Source organism: Zingiber officinale, chromosome 4A (assembly GCF_018446385.1).
Source record: "Zingiber officinale cultivar Zhangliang chromosome 4A, Zo_v1.1, whole genome shotgun sequence".
Classification (NCBI taxonomy): Eukaryota; Viridiplantae; Streptophyta; class Magnoliopsida; order Zingiberales; family Zingiberaceae; genus Zingiber; species Zingiber officinale.
Window position 1 is genome coordinate 105,418,855 of NC_055992.1, and position 17,438 is coordinate 105,436,292.

The window sequence follows — 17,438 nt, forward strand, 5'->3', positions numbered from 1 at the left end:
AATAAATATAGACATATAGGGATTCGAGATTTACTCGGTTATAACATAGGTGATTATTAATCCAAAATAATTCAAAGCACTAATAGAAACTCTTTCTTCGGCAAAACAGTTGGAAGTGGAGAAGCCCCTTACATCAGTTGAATGTACTAACAGTTAAAATGAATTTAGAAATAAATACAGAGTATGTTGTTACATTTCGAGCTCAAGGGCTTTATTTATAGTTCACTAGTCAAAATTGACCATTTGCTGACATGGCAACAGAGGCGCCTCAGTTCCAACAGATGCGCCTCAGTTCCAATAGATGCGCCTCAGTTCAACTGAGTTGTTATTTGTTTTGCCAATGTTCGACAAATCTAAGTCTCTAGAGGTGCCTTGAGTGAATAGAGGCGTCTCAAGTTCCGTAGCTATCATCCGCAGCAACGGCTCTAACTCTGGTCATCTAAGGCGCCTCGGGTCATCCGAGGCGCCTTGAATGGTCAACATTAAAGTTGACTATTCTTCTATCCTCTCACTTGGATAATGCTTCAGTCGTCCGGAGTTGAGTTCAACCAAACCTAATTTCGACCTTCTCCTTGAATGTAATTTGTCTCGGTTTCTCGTTCCTTTGATGCATTGCACGCGTCCTTCTCGCTCCACCAGTATACTCTTCCGCAGCTTCTCATCCCTTAGATACACTGAACCTATCAGCTCCTTTCCTGTGTCATCCTTTTCGCTCGTTGCGTCTTCCACTCAACTCCTTATGTTCCTAAGTTCCTGCACACTTAGATACAAGACATCAAACACACAGAGCCTAACTTAACTAAGCTAATCAGCATTAAAACTAACCCAGAGTACTTGCACAAATATTTTTTTTTACTATTTTTGATAATTTTTAATTTATTTATCAAAAAAACAAACTCAAAGAAGTATACATATCAGATTAATTTATCTAAAACAAACTCAAAAATTCACACATCGAATTATTTCTCGACTCGAACTTGAATTAGTTTATTATAAATAAATTCAAAAATTCATACATCAGATTAGTTTCTCAATTTGCAAGTGTTAGATTCAAAAAAGCATTCTTTTAAAGGGTTATAAAATAACTTAGTGATCTTTATTAAAATTTTATGTTATAATAGTTACACAACTTAGCTGTTATAACTATGATTATTATAATTATAACTGCTATGAAATTATAATTATTTTAGTGACAATATAGACGAGAATGCATATGTACTAAAGCAATTATTGTAATGGAGTGTAAAAGGGTAAATATAGAATACACTTTTGATAATAAATAAATTAAAGTATGATTTCTGTTAGACAATTCCTTAAAAACAAGGACGTCCGTATAATTTTTGCCATTTTTTTCCAAATCAAAGAACTCGACTCATTTCTTCTACACTTCGAACTATCGTCTGTCCTGATCGATCGCTTTTAACTTCTACAATGCCCGCGGAGCATTGGATCTTCCTTAGCCTTTAATTCTTAACTCTTAACCGTTAAGCAACACCAAGGCAGAAAGTCAACGTTAATAGCCCTCGTCATCAATATCGCTCAACAAGACACCAACTCCTCGTCCTATAAACTCCAAGCAACGAGAGAGAGAGAGAGAGAGAGAGAGAGATGGGGATCATGGAAGCGACGGGCGTGCTCCAAAGCCTCGGCGGCGAAGCTATGTACTGCGTCGTCGTCGCGTGTCTCTCCATCGTCTCCTGGATCATATTCTCCTACGTCGACGACGACGCCCAGCAGCGGCCTCGGAAGCGCCGGCCCTGCAGTGCCTGCTGCGGCGGTGGCTCCGGAGGTTGCGGAACATGCTCTTGTAATTAAAAGATTGCCCGCCCCTGTTTTAACTGTTAATGTAATGAATAATAAACAGAGGTTCGATCGATCTTAATCTGTGATTGGTGACGACGATCGAGCTCTTCTCATACAGTGAGTAGTGACCAGGAGAAACTAGAAAGAGTGTGTAAAGCTCTGATGCGTTTTATTTTGTTATTAAAAAAAGTTTGTTTTGGAAGGATAATGTGTAATTATCTTCTTATCTTTTTACATACGTGGCATCAAATATCGAGTGGAGGTAACAAGCCAGTAACGTTACACGTTTACGTGGCTGGAGTTCCGACTTCCGAGTTAACTCGCTCTGATGGAGCGAGTTCGACGCGCCGGGATGCGACCCGGCCCCACTGTCCACTGCCAGCTCAACTGCATGCGTTTTCGATATACGCCGTCGATCAGTTCGATCGGACGGATGTGGCATCAATGAATTGACTCGTGGGGTCGTGTACGAGCGACCCCCCTTCGAGTTACACATCTAGCTCGGCCAGCGGACGATGCGTCGCCCACCCGCGGTCTCCTACGGATGTGGGCGAGAGGAGGCAAAAGGGGCGAGCCAGCTCCGTCAAGGGTAAGATTCAGTTATCTGCTGCTCTTCCTTCTTCGATCTCGCCTCTTCTCGCTGCTCTGATGGTTTCGGCGATCGTCCTGATCTATTTAATCGAGTGCATTATTTCCAGATCCTGTCTCAAGTGGAGCTCTTTATGCCTGAAAGAGGCCTAAGGAAAGAATAGGTGATGGATTTGGGGGTTTTTGATCTTATTTGAACTGTAGCACTTTCTTCCGTTTTTCGTGAAACCTAATTCTCATCTTGAATCTACTCGATCTTCGATCCAAGATTAGATTTTTTCCGCCTGTGCGGTGGGATGTGCTTGTTTGTTAGGCTCGTATTTTCCTGGACTACCTAGTTTACTACCGATTTGTATGCACAGTTATTAGAAGATTTTACATGATAATCAAGTTAAAAGGACTCCTTTTGCCTCTAGAATTGATTTTGGTAACTAATATTATAATTTTGATCTTCTCATACTTGATATTGGCTGATAGTGGATGAATGATTGCTAAGAAGCCAATCCCTTTGTTATGAAGAGCTAATATCTAGTTTGCACTAGTAGCTAATTGGCTTGGTTTAATTTAAAGTGGAAGAAGAGGAGTCGTTCTTGTTACTCTTTAAACCTTTATTGTGTTTCTTAGTGCTGAACCTACCTTTTTTTTCCATTGCATAACCATCTACTTCAAACATGTAGGCCTGAATAGCTTGAGGACGTTAAAAGGAAGATGAGTACAAGCAATATGGATGGGAAGTTTGAAAACCCACAAGGAAATTGTGACAAACAAACCATGTCATCATCTCTGCCATCACGTGATCTTCCTGGCCATATCGTTGAGCTAATCCTGAATCGCTTGAGCTGGCTCGAAGCTCTCAATGTTGGTAGAGTATGCAGGACATGGAAGGCTGCAGTGCAAAATTACAGCCCTATGGGAACACAGAGCCCATGCCTCCTGCACCTCGGGTTGGGGACTGTTCGCTTATTCAGCACAGTGAAAAAGAGTTGCTCTATGATTCGGCAATTCAACCTGAATGGGGAGTGTTGTGGTGCATACAAAAGTTGGTTGGTGTTTAGAGATCCACCTTCTGATAATATGAGTATAGTAAATGTGCTAACTGCAGCTAATATCAAGCTTCCACTTCTTCAGATACAAGGTGACATTTTTGTTACCCTGTTGTCATCCCCTGCAACCAGACATTGTCTTTTGTTGGCTGAGGTGAGAAATAAGAAAGAGTCTATCTTTTTTTCTTGCCGTCCTGGGGATGATGAATGGGCTGCATTGGACAATCTGTCTGATGCATTCTTTCTTCAGTTTTCTGCACTCTCAGAGGAGAAGCTCTATTTCGCAGAAGAATCTTTCCTCTTTGTTGTAGACTCAATACTCCGTGCCAACTCTGAACCTTCATTGGTTGATTCATGGCGCTTCATGGATGAAGGGGAATTAAGTATGCATTTGATAAAGCATGGTACTGAGATTTTGGTAGTTCTTGCATCAAAGGAAGAAAAGAATGGGCCCATTAATAATTTCTCAGTATTTCAGCTTAAGCAAGAAGCATCTATGGTGAACATGAAAAACAGGATCTACCAGATGCTTCTTCCACAAGTATCATTCGTCAAGGTGGAGAGCCTGAGGAACTACGCAATCTTTTTGGGAAATGTACAGTCAATATGTTTTCCGGTGAAAAATACAGGATGCAAAGAGAACTGCATATACTTCACTCAACCGTTTGATGAAATTGCTTGGCATATATTTGATTTGGAGAACAAAAGCATTACTGATGGTCCTGTTCTCTCGTCGAAGGCCAATTTTAGGTCTCTTGTCTGGATAGAACCGGATGCGGTTTGACGAAAGCCTACATATTGAATTGGGAGGATTACTTATGCAGAGTGTTGGAATGATTGGACTGGTTGTGATACCAGATGGTGACGCTTTTTCTTGCTCTTTGATTTTCCTTTTGGAATGTATTGTGCACAAATATTTCTGCATTGTGTGACCGACTTTTTTGGAATTATATTTTGGCTGTGTTAAGTTATTCCATAAGAATGCAAAGAAGAAGGTGAAGTGCTGATCAAATTGAGGTTGTGGTTCAACATGCTTTTGCTTCTCCCATATTGTCAATCATGCTCTTTACTATCAGTATTTTGCTTTGATTCTGGTACAAAAAATAAAATCAACTGTAGTGATCAAATATCTTTAGTTTAGTCGGCTATGGATGTTTTTTTTACTATGCAACTTCTGCTATTGATTGTGTTCAATGAAAGTTGCTCTTCAGTTATGTTCACTTATTATTTGGGAATTATTAAGAGCACTTTGATCAAATCAGCTCTCTGTTGTGTAAAATTAAGGTGTGTAAGACTCTTACTGACCATTTTAGATTCAAAGAAATTCACATATATAATAATTGGGTTTGAAGGGAACACATGGAGTATCAACAAGCTTTTTTAAAAAATAAATAAACTACCAGACACAAATACGCATCCTCTATGCTCTATTTATCTTGCCATTAAAGCTACTCCATCCTTTAATTAGTCCTTTCTTGTTCTTATCCCAAGCTCTCTACTATCTGTTGCAGTAGCATCTCCTCTTCTGTACTTAAGTCATCCATGGCTTGTTCAAACTGGCCAAGCATATCAGGATCAAACACACTTTCCTCATCTTCGATCTCCGGAAACACAAAACCACCAAACTGGGATTCTATAGTGCTCCAAGGCCAGTTCACCTTGCTGCCTTGTCGAAGCCAATCCCTCAAGCTCATGTTCTTTGCGAATTCGATAGTTGAAGCTTCATCTTTTACTTGTTCAACACCCCTATCCATGGTCTTCTGTTCATCATTATCTTCCACGAGAGAACTTCCATGGAGTTGGAGCTCAATTGGATTGTACCCCGTCAAGCCCTCGCCTACTTGAACTTCATCCTTCTCTAGTTCGGAGTAATTCTCAATCACAATGAACTCATAATCTAGTGCTTCGTCACTACAAGAATTGTTACAAATTTCTTCACTTTGTTCATGGCAATCCTCCTCCTCCTCCTCCTCTTCCTCTTCTTTTTCTTCTTCTTCTTCTTCTTCCAAACCATCCCACAACTCCCGCACATTGATGATTTCGATATCCTCGCGTGTTATGGCTGAATTCTCTTTAGGCTCTTCAGGAGCAATCCTTCGAGATCCCAAATTTGCCATGTCAAAAAGGGAAGATAGCTTTTCTACACCTTTCTTCAAATTGAACTCTGTTGGAAGAAACAATCTACCAGATATTTAGGATTTTGTCGAATATAAATTACACGAAATTAAATTCAACTTATCTATAGAGATGACCTGAATAGATAATCTCAGGCTACCAGCAAGAGATGATTTCTACTAATTCCTAAGTGCAAACTGAGTTCCAAGTCTAAGCTTCAAGTCCAATCAGCAAAGTCCGAGCGAACTAAAGGGTCGAGCGGACAAACAGTAGATTGACCGACCGGACAGACAGATCGAGTGGGTAGTTAGCCTTACAGTGGAAGGTAGGGTGACCTAAAGGCAGAGAGGCCAAGTGGTCCAAGCGAGCGGCCGGGCGAGTGAGCGACCGGGTGGGCTAGTCGCAAACAAAGTAACCGAACTACCAAGTGAGTAAGTGAGCGGCCGGACGGAAGAACCGGGTGAGCAAGCGGTCGACCGGGTGAGTGAGGGACCGGGCAAACTAGTTGAGCGCCCGAGCGAACTTAGCAAGCGAGTTGAGGTCGATCGGGCGTGTGGCGGTACAGACAACGAGGTTGATCAGGCGGTCAGAGAGGTCGACCGGGCAGTGGGATCGAGCGGGCAAGCGGCCGACCGGGTGAGCATACCGAGGCCTGCGCTGGACGCAGTTTCCTTGAAACAAATTTGCCCCACCTCCGGCTGTGCTTCGAGGTTTCCTCGGGTCGTCTGTTTCCCATGATACAACGGTGCCCGACTGCTATCATGGGCTCTCCACCGAGCAAGAGATGCACGACAGAGGAGAAGGGGAACGTAGGTGGAGAGCGTTAGAATGGAGGTAAGGGGATATTCTGACTTAGCCATTCCGATGCTCAAGTCAGTCTTTGATAGGAAATAGAGAAAATGAGCAGTGATAAAAGTAGGGGCATATGTGTGTGTGCATATATGTACCTTTGCCCGCGGGAGTGGGTTCCTTTATAATGTTATTGAAGGGAAAATAACACCTTTTCCCTCATTAATTAGATGTCCTGTTGCCGTAGGTAAAAATATCACATCATTATATTTTTACTGTGTCAGACAGTCACATCACCAATACTCTGTATTAGTATAATCATAATTCTTCATGTGCTCTAATACTCTACATGTCACCCCACATGTCGCATTAATCCAAGTGCTGGTATAAGCCCATGAGATACAAAATTAGTTTGGCCAAAGAGCTTGGCACACTAAGAGGGATCGAGCCAGATGGCACGAGTTTGTCAAATTGGTGAAGTTGAGTAGGGTGTCAGGTAGACCGATCGAAGAAGTCGGGCGAGTTGATCCGACCAAGCGGAGTAGTGTGTTAGGGGATTTGCGCCCCAGGAGTTGGATGGACTGAGTGGAGTTGATTGAGCGGAGCAGGTAATCAAGAGAACTAAGCCCAAGGAGTCAAGTAGACCGATTGGAGGAATCGAGAGCTAAGCCCCAGGAGTCGAGCGGGCCAATTGGAGGAATCAAGTGGAGCTGAATGAGCAGAGCAGGTGGTCGAGGGATTTGAGCCCTTGGAGTCAAACGAACCAACCAGAGGAATCAAACGGGGCAGGTAATCGACAGAACTAAGCCTAGGAGTCGAGCAAACCGATTGGAGGAATCGAGAGCTGAACCCCAGGAGTCGAGCGGACCAATTGGAGGAATCAAGTGGAGCTGAATGAGCAGAGCAAGTGGTCGAGGGATTTGAGCCCTTGGAGTCAAACGAACCAACCAGAGGAATCAAGTGGAGATGATTGAGAGAAGATGGTTGGGGGAGCTGATCGAGCAGATTGATCGGAGGAATCGAGTGGAGTTGACTGAGAGAAGCAGGTGGTCGGGAGAGTTGAGCCATAAGAGTCAGGCGGACCGACTAGAAGAATCGAGTGGAGCTAACTAAGCAGAGCAAGTGTTCAAGAGAGCTGAGCCCTTGTAGTCGAATGTACCTTTAAAGGGCAGTCTTAATGTCGGTCTATGATCTTTTTTGCAGATTTATAAGCTGAGTGGAGACACACAGAGCGTCTGGTGTTGGGGGGGGGGGGGGGGTGCCTGAGTGGAGTTGATCGTCTAATTGGTAGGACCAATCAAAGATGGGCAGAGAGTCGTCTCGATTTATTCGAACTGAATAGCTACCTCTCTCGTCTCGAATAGCTCGATCGAGTTGACCCATCTGAACTTTGACCTCCATCTCAATAGGACTATTGACCTTCTTGGTACATGTGGAGGCCTCCAATGCTCTTTGTATCACAAGTCTCCCATCAAATCTAGTCGAAGGAGGCTTAAGTTCGACTGACTAGATAGTAGTGTAATTTGATTTATCTGTTGACTCGCTCTCTAGGGTTGATGTGACTAAAGAACCTTACCAACGTACAGATACTTGCCTAGGAAACCCATGAGTCAGACACCATAAATGTGCGTGTTATGCATGATGGCGTATCTGGATCATAATTGGTCTATCCCATTGGCTATCAATGCGACCCATTCGTAGTTGCCACATGGTGATGCCATGTCGAGGATATCAACTCGAGGAAACTATTGAGATTTTGTGGATTCGGGAGTTTGATCCAATGACTCTAATCGTTAGCCCACCTTTTTGACTTCTGGATCGAACAACTGAATTTCAAGGGCTGAAACTTTATTAGGGTTAATGAGGGGAGAATGAGACAACATTCTCCACCATCATCTTCAAGCTCTAGCGGCAACAATTTTCAACAACTTTCTGCAACTCCATGAGTCTTTCTTGCTATAAGTCTCTACCATCTCTACATTTTGACTTTCCTTGCTCCCTTCTTCTTATTTATTCGATATACCTTCCTATCTTTGGCCTCTGAGAGTATTTCCACCCTCTAGTATACATTCATAGAATTGTATATCAATGGACGAGACCTAGACAAAATTATGTTACATTTTGAAATCCTCACCGACCATTAAATAGTAATCCCGAGCACCATCAACCAGTCCTACCTTCCTCCCAACAGGTTTGTTAGCTTCTTTAAACACCAACTATTAGGCGGCCTCTAATTCCCCGTCCTAAGATTCTTCATGGAGATCTCTCAAAATTTCTACATTCCTCTCTGATAGTTGGCTCCCAACTCCTTTTGACTACTCTGTTGACTGGTCATTATCTTCGGCTTGCATCGAGTCCCCCTCACACAGTCTTCCATTATTTCTTCTATCTGAAGAAAATAATGTTAGAATTTGAGGGATGTCCTAAGGTAATCATCTTATGATTTTTTCTATTTATTTGATAAGTATATATTCACTATTTGAGTACATATTATGTGTTTGATTGTCTTAAACTCATTTACTGAATGTCCGTAATATAATTCATAGCATGAGAGACTTTATGATTGGATCACAACTAGGATTATCTCTACATGTGCAATTATGAATATATTAAAATTTCCCTAGTCGTCGAATTGATGCATTCGGATATCATCAATTCTATAAGACTAGCACGGGTTATACTCCTTGGTTCGGCCAAGCGGCTGTTTTCTCACTGGCTGAAGATATTGGGATGTCGAGAGTTAAACGTGAATGCTGATTATGGTAACTAGTTCCTTGGAGTGACTTGTTGTAAGACTTCATATTGTTCTCTACATATATATAGATATGTCGATGAAGTTCTTACTACAGCACAAGTGCAAGTTTTCTTTGACTTGAGGTATACAAGTCATCTTGGTTATGGAGACTTATACTTTAACATTATAAGCAAGCATCTCATTGAAGTGTAGACCCGGGATGATTGGGTATAAGTTTATGTACCTAAAGGTGTTTGGATAGCCCATAGGGGATTCACCGCTCTTTGCGAGGAGACGTATACCCTATGGCCACTCGTTAGGATTATTACTCAGAGTCTTTGGCTAAAGCATCACATGTTAAGAGTGTGAGACTCTTGTACACATGTATAAGTAATTTGAATTCACAGAACAAGAAAGTATTACTTGGGTTAGGTGTAACATAGTCAGCCTAGTGGGGACAAAACACATAGATCATGTCCTGAACCAAGTGGGATAAGATGAGTGAAAGGAACGAGACACACCTCACTAGCTACTGAAGGGTTTAGAATTAATTATAAGATCAACTATGATTTTCGACTAATTGGGGATCATGATGTACTATTAGATGTCACTCATGATCGTTCTATAATTAAGTAGTTAATTATGAACGATCAAGATAAACCGAAAATCTATTGGGTCACAAGTACTAACGAGTCTCTAAAAGACGTAAAATAAGTTAAAGAATAGGATTCTTAGATTAAGAGATAAATATTTGGTTGGACCATACATAAGACAAATAGGGAAATACTTGTCGCAATGGAAGCGCGGATGGGTCATATCTCTTATGGAAGAGTCGGATCATATTTGGTTTAATCATAAATTAGTCATGAACCAACTTGGTTTAGTTGTGAACCAAACCAAGGGGTTAATGAGCTAATATTTTGTTAAGGGATAATGGGTTGAATTTGGACTTTCTAATCTAACTCATTAATGAGGTCTAAATGTTGATATGGTTGAGAGAAGATTATATACATGAGATCATTAATTGGCTTGTAAGGTTTTTAGAGAACCTTAACCTAATTTCTCTACTCCTCTCCCTCCCCCCTCTCTCTTTGCCGTCGCCAACAAAGGGAAGCCTTTCCCCTTGTTGTCGTGACCACCACAAGGGAGAAATCTCTTGCTTGTGTGCTTCTCTTCATCTTTCTCTTGATTCCTCTTGTTCGCTTGTGGCTAGTAACTTCCGAAGGAGAGACTTGTACTCAATGAGTTGTCTTAAGGAGCTCGGCGTGGATACGAATAGAGGCGAGGTTCGACAACGTCACTTTTGTTGATGACCTTCTCGTTATAGGTCATCCGTTAGGTACATCTAGCGTAAATTTACTTTTCATAAAAATTTAATTATGCGATAATGTTTGGCATGTTGTATCCTTGTATGCGTGTAGTGCATGTGATGTAATTATTTAGGAATTATTATTGTTTTATTTTTGCTGCGCATGTTTACGAAACATGTTTTAGTACACACCGCATCGGACATATCCCAACAAATAAATGTCAGGGTCTTCTTCTTCTAAGCCCAACCCGATGTGGTTTTCTGGATGAGATGTCACCCTCACACAAGGGATCAAAATCCCACTACATTTTCATCCTACCTCCACTCCCTTCACTTGACTTATCAGGTGGCAAATGGAGCTGCAAAGGCAGCGAGTCTAAGTGGCTTTTAGTCAGAGCCCACCGATCTAGTAGTAGCTAACAAATTGTCTAATCTCAAGTTCGTCATCAAAATTCTAATCAAGAAAGACTTTCTCTTCCGCTTTGGCCTAAGCCTGATTGAAGTCGAGCTCCAATTTTCTTTTGGTAAGAATTTGTCTGTGTTTTATATGATACCTAACTAATTTTTTCCCTATTTTTTGTTTATCTTGAACCATGTGGAAGGGATCCCTAAGTAAGACACTAAAGTTGAGCAATGTTGAGCTGGAAGAGCGTGTAGTTGATCACCCGAGTGGTTCAACGAGTGACGTAGCAGCTAACACTGAAGAGTTGCTACCACCTCGCCCTTCCATGGGGGGCATGCCAGTATTCTCAGAGGACTTGGAAGAGCCTATGAGGATATCCCTACCCCTCCAACCGCATCCCTCGAGCCTTCTCAATCTATCGAAGTGGAGTCTCCGCTAGCTACGTCGAGCGCGCAACAAGTAGAAGTGAGTTTGACCACTCAACTTGCTCACTCGAGTTCAGCATCTCGACCTATCAATCCGAGTTGCCAAGTGCTCCCATCTCTTTGAGTCCTTCTCACAAGTTTTTCTTTTGAAATGGTGATCTGAGTGTACCCCAAGGATAAGATCTTCTGCTTGAATCTTAGCCGCCCATGAAGGTAAGGTTGACCAACAACTTGGCGCTGGCTTGACATGATCTCACTGTAAGATCGAAGTGCATAACTTTTGATGAAATGATAGAGGTATTCTCCCATGACCTCATCGGGGTAAGGATCTACTAATACTATCTTGTTAATACAAGATGAATACTTTATTCGGTGTGTCTTATAGTTTGATGTCTATTGTAGGTACGGGCTGAGGAATGGAGCTATGTCTCAGACTTGGTGAATTTATTCCATCATTTCGGTCCATGGAGGTTCAATTGGAAGAGTTGAAGAGTCACAAAGTCCATATGAGATGGGAATTGGAGTAGGCAAGGACCGAAGTGGAAATTTTGAAGACCAAGTCTCAGCCCGAGAGGAACAACTGCGTCAAGTGACACAAGACTTGAACACAGCAAAGCCAGAGACCGCCTCCCATATAGCCTCCTTAGAAAAGCATACATATGAGCTTCAAGTTGAAGTCTATAGAGCCGAGTCAAGGCTTCCTCTGAGAATAAAAGACGCAAGAAAATGTTCACCAAGCTAGAAGCGAGTAAAGTCGAGTGGAAATCTAAAACACAAACCCTTGAGGCCGATCTGGGAGGCAAAATGGCCGAGCTAGTGGCCAAGGAGGTGATGTTGGAGAATCAACGGGTTGAGCTAGAAGCCCATAAAGTAGAAATAGATAGTTACCAAGTTAAGGAGTCAGAGCGATGGGTATCCAAGAGGATGGAGTACCTATAGTCGGAGGAATTCTATGATCTTCTCAACACTTGCACTATCAAAATGTTCATGTATGGAGCATGATAAAACAACTATGAGAGGCGGGTCACCTAGCCATCGATCTCCCCAAAGACTTCGTTAATCTTCATAAAATTTATCCTGATATTCTCCCGACGCGTTCAAGGATTTTGCATAATTTCCGATGTACTTTTTAAATTTTGCTCCAAAATTTTGTAATGTACTCAGTGAATCTTTTCAAAATTAAATGAAGTATGTTTTTCTTGATATTGAGCTAAAACCCTAAGTAAAGAGTTGATGAGACAAATCTCGCTTGAGAAATTGATGAGGAGATGACGAAGAAGCCAATATAGAGATTCCGACTAAGGAGTTACGAAGGAGTCATTGATCGTGTTGTAAAATCGAGCTGCTCTCGACTAAGGAGTCGGGGAAAAGCGTTCAAGCCTATTGTGAGGCTAAGCTACTCTAACTAAAGAGTAAGGGAAAAGTGTCGACGAAGGCTGAGTCAATAATACAGGGTGAGGAGCTCCATGCATGTCATAAGGCGTGTCGGTAAAGGCCAAGTCGCTAACACGGGGCTAGAATATTTGTGCCTATCCTAAGGCATGTTAGTGAAGGTTGTCACCAACATGAGGCTAGGAGTTTTGTACCTGTTGTATGGTGTGTAGGTGAAGCCCGAGTCTCTAGAACAAAGCTAGAAGTTATGTGCCTATCATAAAGCGTTCCGAGCTTGTCGTTAAGGCTTAGTCACTAGAACCACTTCTGGCTAAGTCGGTGATGAGAATCCGACTGCACTTGAGAAAGGTGATAGCTCGATCCAAGAATAAATCTAAGTGGGAGAGGATAGTAGGTTCAATCTCCTAATTCTTGAAAAGAAATAGAGAGAGAATAACTCAATCTGTGACTATATCTGAGTCAGAAGAGATTGTACCTTGTGGAGGGCAATTATTGGATGTCACTGGTCAGAGACCAGGGGGAATATACTCTTGAAGGGAGAAGCTAGCCGGACCTTTTTTCCATTGATAAAAAAGGGATATGTATAGAATAGTTAGTACTCGTACTTAATGAAAGAATACACGAAGGATACTCAGACTTCTTAGACCTTATAGGACTATAAATGATTAACGCTTTACGATCGGTCGAGCTTCTCCATTTGTGGTCTTGTAAATAGTAAGCTCCTGAATGCAACTTGTGAACATTTTGATAGGTCCCTCTCCATTGAGGTTCTAGTTTGCCAACATTCCCAATAGACTTGACCTTCTTCTAGACCAAGTCACTGACTTGGAAAGTGCAGGAAATGACTCACTTGTTGGATCTTTGGTGCATTCATTGCCGGTAAACTGTGAGTCGAGCAACATTCTTTTCTTTGATTCGCTTATTAGATCCATCTCTAGGAGTCGCCGGTCTAGATTATCGTGATCGTAGGAACTCCACCGAGTGGGATCTTCCCCGACCTCTATTGGGACAATAACTTCTCCGCCATAAATAAAATAAAAGGGTATCATGCCTGGGTTCTCCCAGGGAGTGGTTCGATAAGATCAAAGAATGCTTGGTAGTTCTTCCACTCAGTTATCTCTCACATGGTCAACTTTGATTTTAAGTCCTCAGACTATCTCTTGATTGACAACTTCAGCTTAACTATTACTATGGAGTCCTCTTGGGACGATCTAGTAGCTAGCGCATGAGGTGTTGACACCATGAGATTGAATCTCGACATAGCTGAGGTAAATGCCTCCCTCATGCGCTAGTCACTCTTCCAAAGGCTAATAGTCACCTGTGATTTATCTCCTCCATGTTAGCCCTGGGACAGGTTGGCGAGGGCGCTGGGAGCGAGCATAGTCGCCTTTTTGCCACCTTGACTATTACTATGGAGATAAGCCACTAAATTGAAAGTTTATTGGATGCTAAAGCCTTCACACCATTCGCTAAGCTTGCAACCCTAAAACTAATGGTGATTGTCAAAGACAAGTTTATGGAGGAGACTATATCGACAGACGATATTCTTCTATAAGAATTTCATAATGGCATCTTAGGAAATCCGAGCCAGACTTCTGCCTCCACCCATTTGGAAAAGTAATCTACCACTACAAGGAGGAATTTCTTTTTATTGGGCCCGACCAATTGGAAAAGGGCTCACAATAACCATCTCCTATTGATAAAAGGGACGGGAGATGGAAGAACCAGGGTGAACCAGATGACTCTTCTTTTGAGTAACTGAACCTATTCTGAGTTAGTGGGCAGTGTTCCTTTTTTGAGGAAGCAATGAGAGGATTCCTCTAGTTGTGTGTTCATATTGGCTCATCACTTTATCAATTTATGCAATTGGTAAATTTTAAATGACTGAGTTATCTAGAGTTCAGGTAGTAAGAGCTCTCACCATCTTGGCTAACTCATCCGTCTTCTGATTCTTTGCTCGAGGGATCTTTTGGAGAATAACTTCTTGAAAATTAGTGTTGAGTTTCTTAAAGTCTTCCACATAATGCTTCAGCCGTTCATTTTTTATTTCAAAGTTTCAGTCCAACTATTGGGCGACCAACTGGAAATCCGAGTGAATAACAACTTAGGAAGCGTCGATTTGCTTTGTTGCTTGAAGGTCTACAAGCAAAGCTTTATACTTGACTTTATTGTTGGATGCTCAGAAATTCAATCAAATGGAAAGCTAAAGTGCATCTTCTCAGGGTGAACTCAACAATATACCTACATCACTACCTTGTCGAGTGGATGATGAAGGATCCTAAAGCACTAGAGGGGAGGGGTGAATAACGCGAGTCACTTTTTCACACTTTTCATAAAACTCAATAATGCAACGGAAAATAGAAAGAGAAAATCAAATGCTAACATAAGTTGATTTTACTTGATTCGGAACCTTCGATGACTCCTACTCCAAGGCTTACACACGCTGAGTGCTTTCGTTGGACAATCACTATAAGCTCGAATAATTATATAGATTTTAAGTACAGAATAAATAAGTAAAATATACCAACTATTGGTGCAATATCCCTTTGATTAATATTGACCAGGTTGACTAAGTTTGACACTACAACAAAATCCTCATTTAACAACACTGAAACGACAACAGTTTTATGCCAAATCGTTGTTGTTTTGCCTTTTAACAACGATTTTAACAAAAACTGTTGTCTTTTAGCATTTTTTTTACCTACGACAACGGTTTCTAAAAACCGTTGTCTATTTATGTTTTTTGGGAGCTACGACAACGGTTTTTAAAGGCTACGACAACAGTTTTTGAAAATTGTTGTCTTTGTGCGCTTTTTTGGAATTACGACAACAATTTTTGAAAACCATTGTCTATTAAGTGATATTGAATACCGGTGTTTTTTTCCTTCACCGTTTTTTCCCGTTCGCCAATTTTTGCCGCCGCTTTTTTCTTTCCCTCTCCCCGAAAGTTTTTTGACGCCGCATTCCCCCCTTTACCTTCTCGATCCCTAAGCATTTCCGTCCCTCTTTTCTCACAATCTCTCGCTCACTGGAGCCGCGCAGGAGCAGCAGCAGCCGGGAAGAGCAATCGCAGGGTGACAGCGAGGGTCTAGATCATGGGAGCGTGCACTACAACAAAAACCCTCATAGACATCGGTGGAACAACAACAGTTTTAAGCAAAAACCGATGTCTTTGAGTATTTTACATCGATTTTTTCCAAAACCGGTATCTATGAGCACAGATTTTCGCTCATAGACATCGGTTTTTTAGGCGATGTCTATGAGCGCCTTTTTTTTCGTTAATAGACACCGATTTTTACAGCGGTTTTTAAAATCTGATGTCTATGATTAAATAAAATAATTTAATTTTTCCACCCATACTTAGCCGAAATTTGCAACACTTCATTCTTCCCTCCAAACCTAAACCTATGTCGCGCCATCCACCCATACTTAGCCCTAAACCTATATCGTCGCTACGACACCACCACTTTCCTCCGGCCATCTCTCTCAGCCCCTCATCTCCCTCTTCTCCTTCTAGCATACCTGCCTCTCCCAATCAGGATCAAAACCACCTGCTCCGGTCCTAAGCAAAACCGCAGCATAAATGATAGATGCAATTCCCCCCTTCGAAGAGCACACTGGCCTTCCCGTCGGTGACCCTTTGCACGATCCCATTGTACATGTGGAAAGGGTTCTTTGGGGATCACGATCATCCCGGGCAGGAAAAGGGGAAGCTCGGGGAGCTTCGGCTTCGCCCGCGCCAGCAACACCGCGATGCTCTCCTCGCCGCCCGCCCTTGCCTTTGCCTCGGAAGGAGAGGGGTTCCGCTGCATGAAGTCTTTGAGGCCCTTTTCGTCGCCTGGGAAGATTGAGGGTGAAGATTGAGGCCCTGTGGAAATGTGAAAACCCTAATCCCCTCCTTACATCTACACTCTTACCTGTTGCAGTTCTTTGATCTGATGTTGGTTTTGTTTGCCTTTTCACTATTGTGGTCGTCGCTGGGAGATTTGAGTGGATCGGTTGATATGTGTAGGGTTTACTCGATCGATTTGTTTTCTTTGCAAATCTACGCCCGTAGATCGGTTTGGTTCCTGCCTTTTAGTGGCTATCTGCGAGACCACCTTCGAACTCCGATTATATCAATCTCCTGGGTCTACAAAATCTGCACTCCGCCAAAATCGAACCTTTCCTCTCTGAGATACCATCGTTGTACCAATCTCCGGGTTCTACACTTTCAATTTGTTAGGAGGAGGCAACAAATCGCAAACAGAGTCGAAGAGAAATGAGAGGAGGGTTACTGGAAATCGAGCCTAAGGAGCTCAAGTTCGTCTGTAAGTCTACATTTCCCTTTTCTCCTCCTCGATCAATCGATCCATGTATTATGTGTTTTTCGTGGTTTGCTTTCTTTCTGGACGGTGTGAGGTTGGAGTCGTGTACGATCTTAAACTTGCTTAATGGTTTGCATTTGGTCTTCGAAACAGTCTAAGTCCTACATTTCCCTTTTTTTATGATCATGCATGATGGTTGTGGATTGTTTTGTTTGGCTTCTTGGGTGGACTGTTTGATCGCAAGGAATTCAGTTAGTTTTCTAACAATTTTTTTGCTGGTTGTGGATCGAGCAGTTGAGTTGAAGAAGCAGAGCTCGTGTTCCCTGGAGCTAATTAACAAGACAGATCAGTACCTTGTCTTTAAGGTATTTCTTTTCTCCTTTTTATTGCATTATTACTTACATCTGTGCCATTTATTGATTTAAGTTACTGGTTTGATCAAATCTGGATTTCTTATATAGTTGTTTGGGTTTTGTAATCTAACTAATCAAGCTACCTGTCATTGCTTGAAGCTTTCTGACAATCAGGCA

At 42.1% G+C, this 17,438-nt stretch overlaps 1 protein-coding gene across 2 annotated transcripts; it reads left to right on the forward strand.

Annotated features, from left to right (window-relative positions):
- Positions 1–2,238: 2,238 nt before the first annotated feature.
- LOC121970454 lies at positions 2,239–4,405 on the forward strand. Of its 2 annotated transcripts, XM_042521195.1 has the most exons (3): positions 2,288–2,392; positions 2,502–2,555; positions 3,069–4,405. In XM_042521195.1, the coding sequence occupies exon 3, from the start codon at positions 3,100–3,102 to the stop codon at positions 4,216–4,218; it is 1,119 nt and encodes a 372-aa protein (XP_042377129.1). In that variant the 5' UTR covers positions 2,288–2,392; positions 2,502–2,555; positions 3,069–3,099; the 3' UTR covers positions 4,219–4,405. The 2 variants fall into 2 exon arrangements, with proteins under 2 accessions (XP_042377128.1, XP_042377129.1); XM_042521194.1 differs by lacking the exon at positions 2,502–2,555 and having other exon boundaries at positions 2,239–2,392.
- The last annotated feature ends 13,033 nt before the right edge of the window (positions 4,406–17,438 follow it).

What these genes read in the sequence shown, in the direction of transcription:
- LOC121970454 (XM_042521194.1), top strand. Translation starts at nt 3,100, where the DNA reads ATGAGTACAAGCAATATGGATGGGAAGTTTGAAAACCCACAAGGAAAT.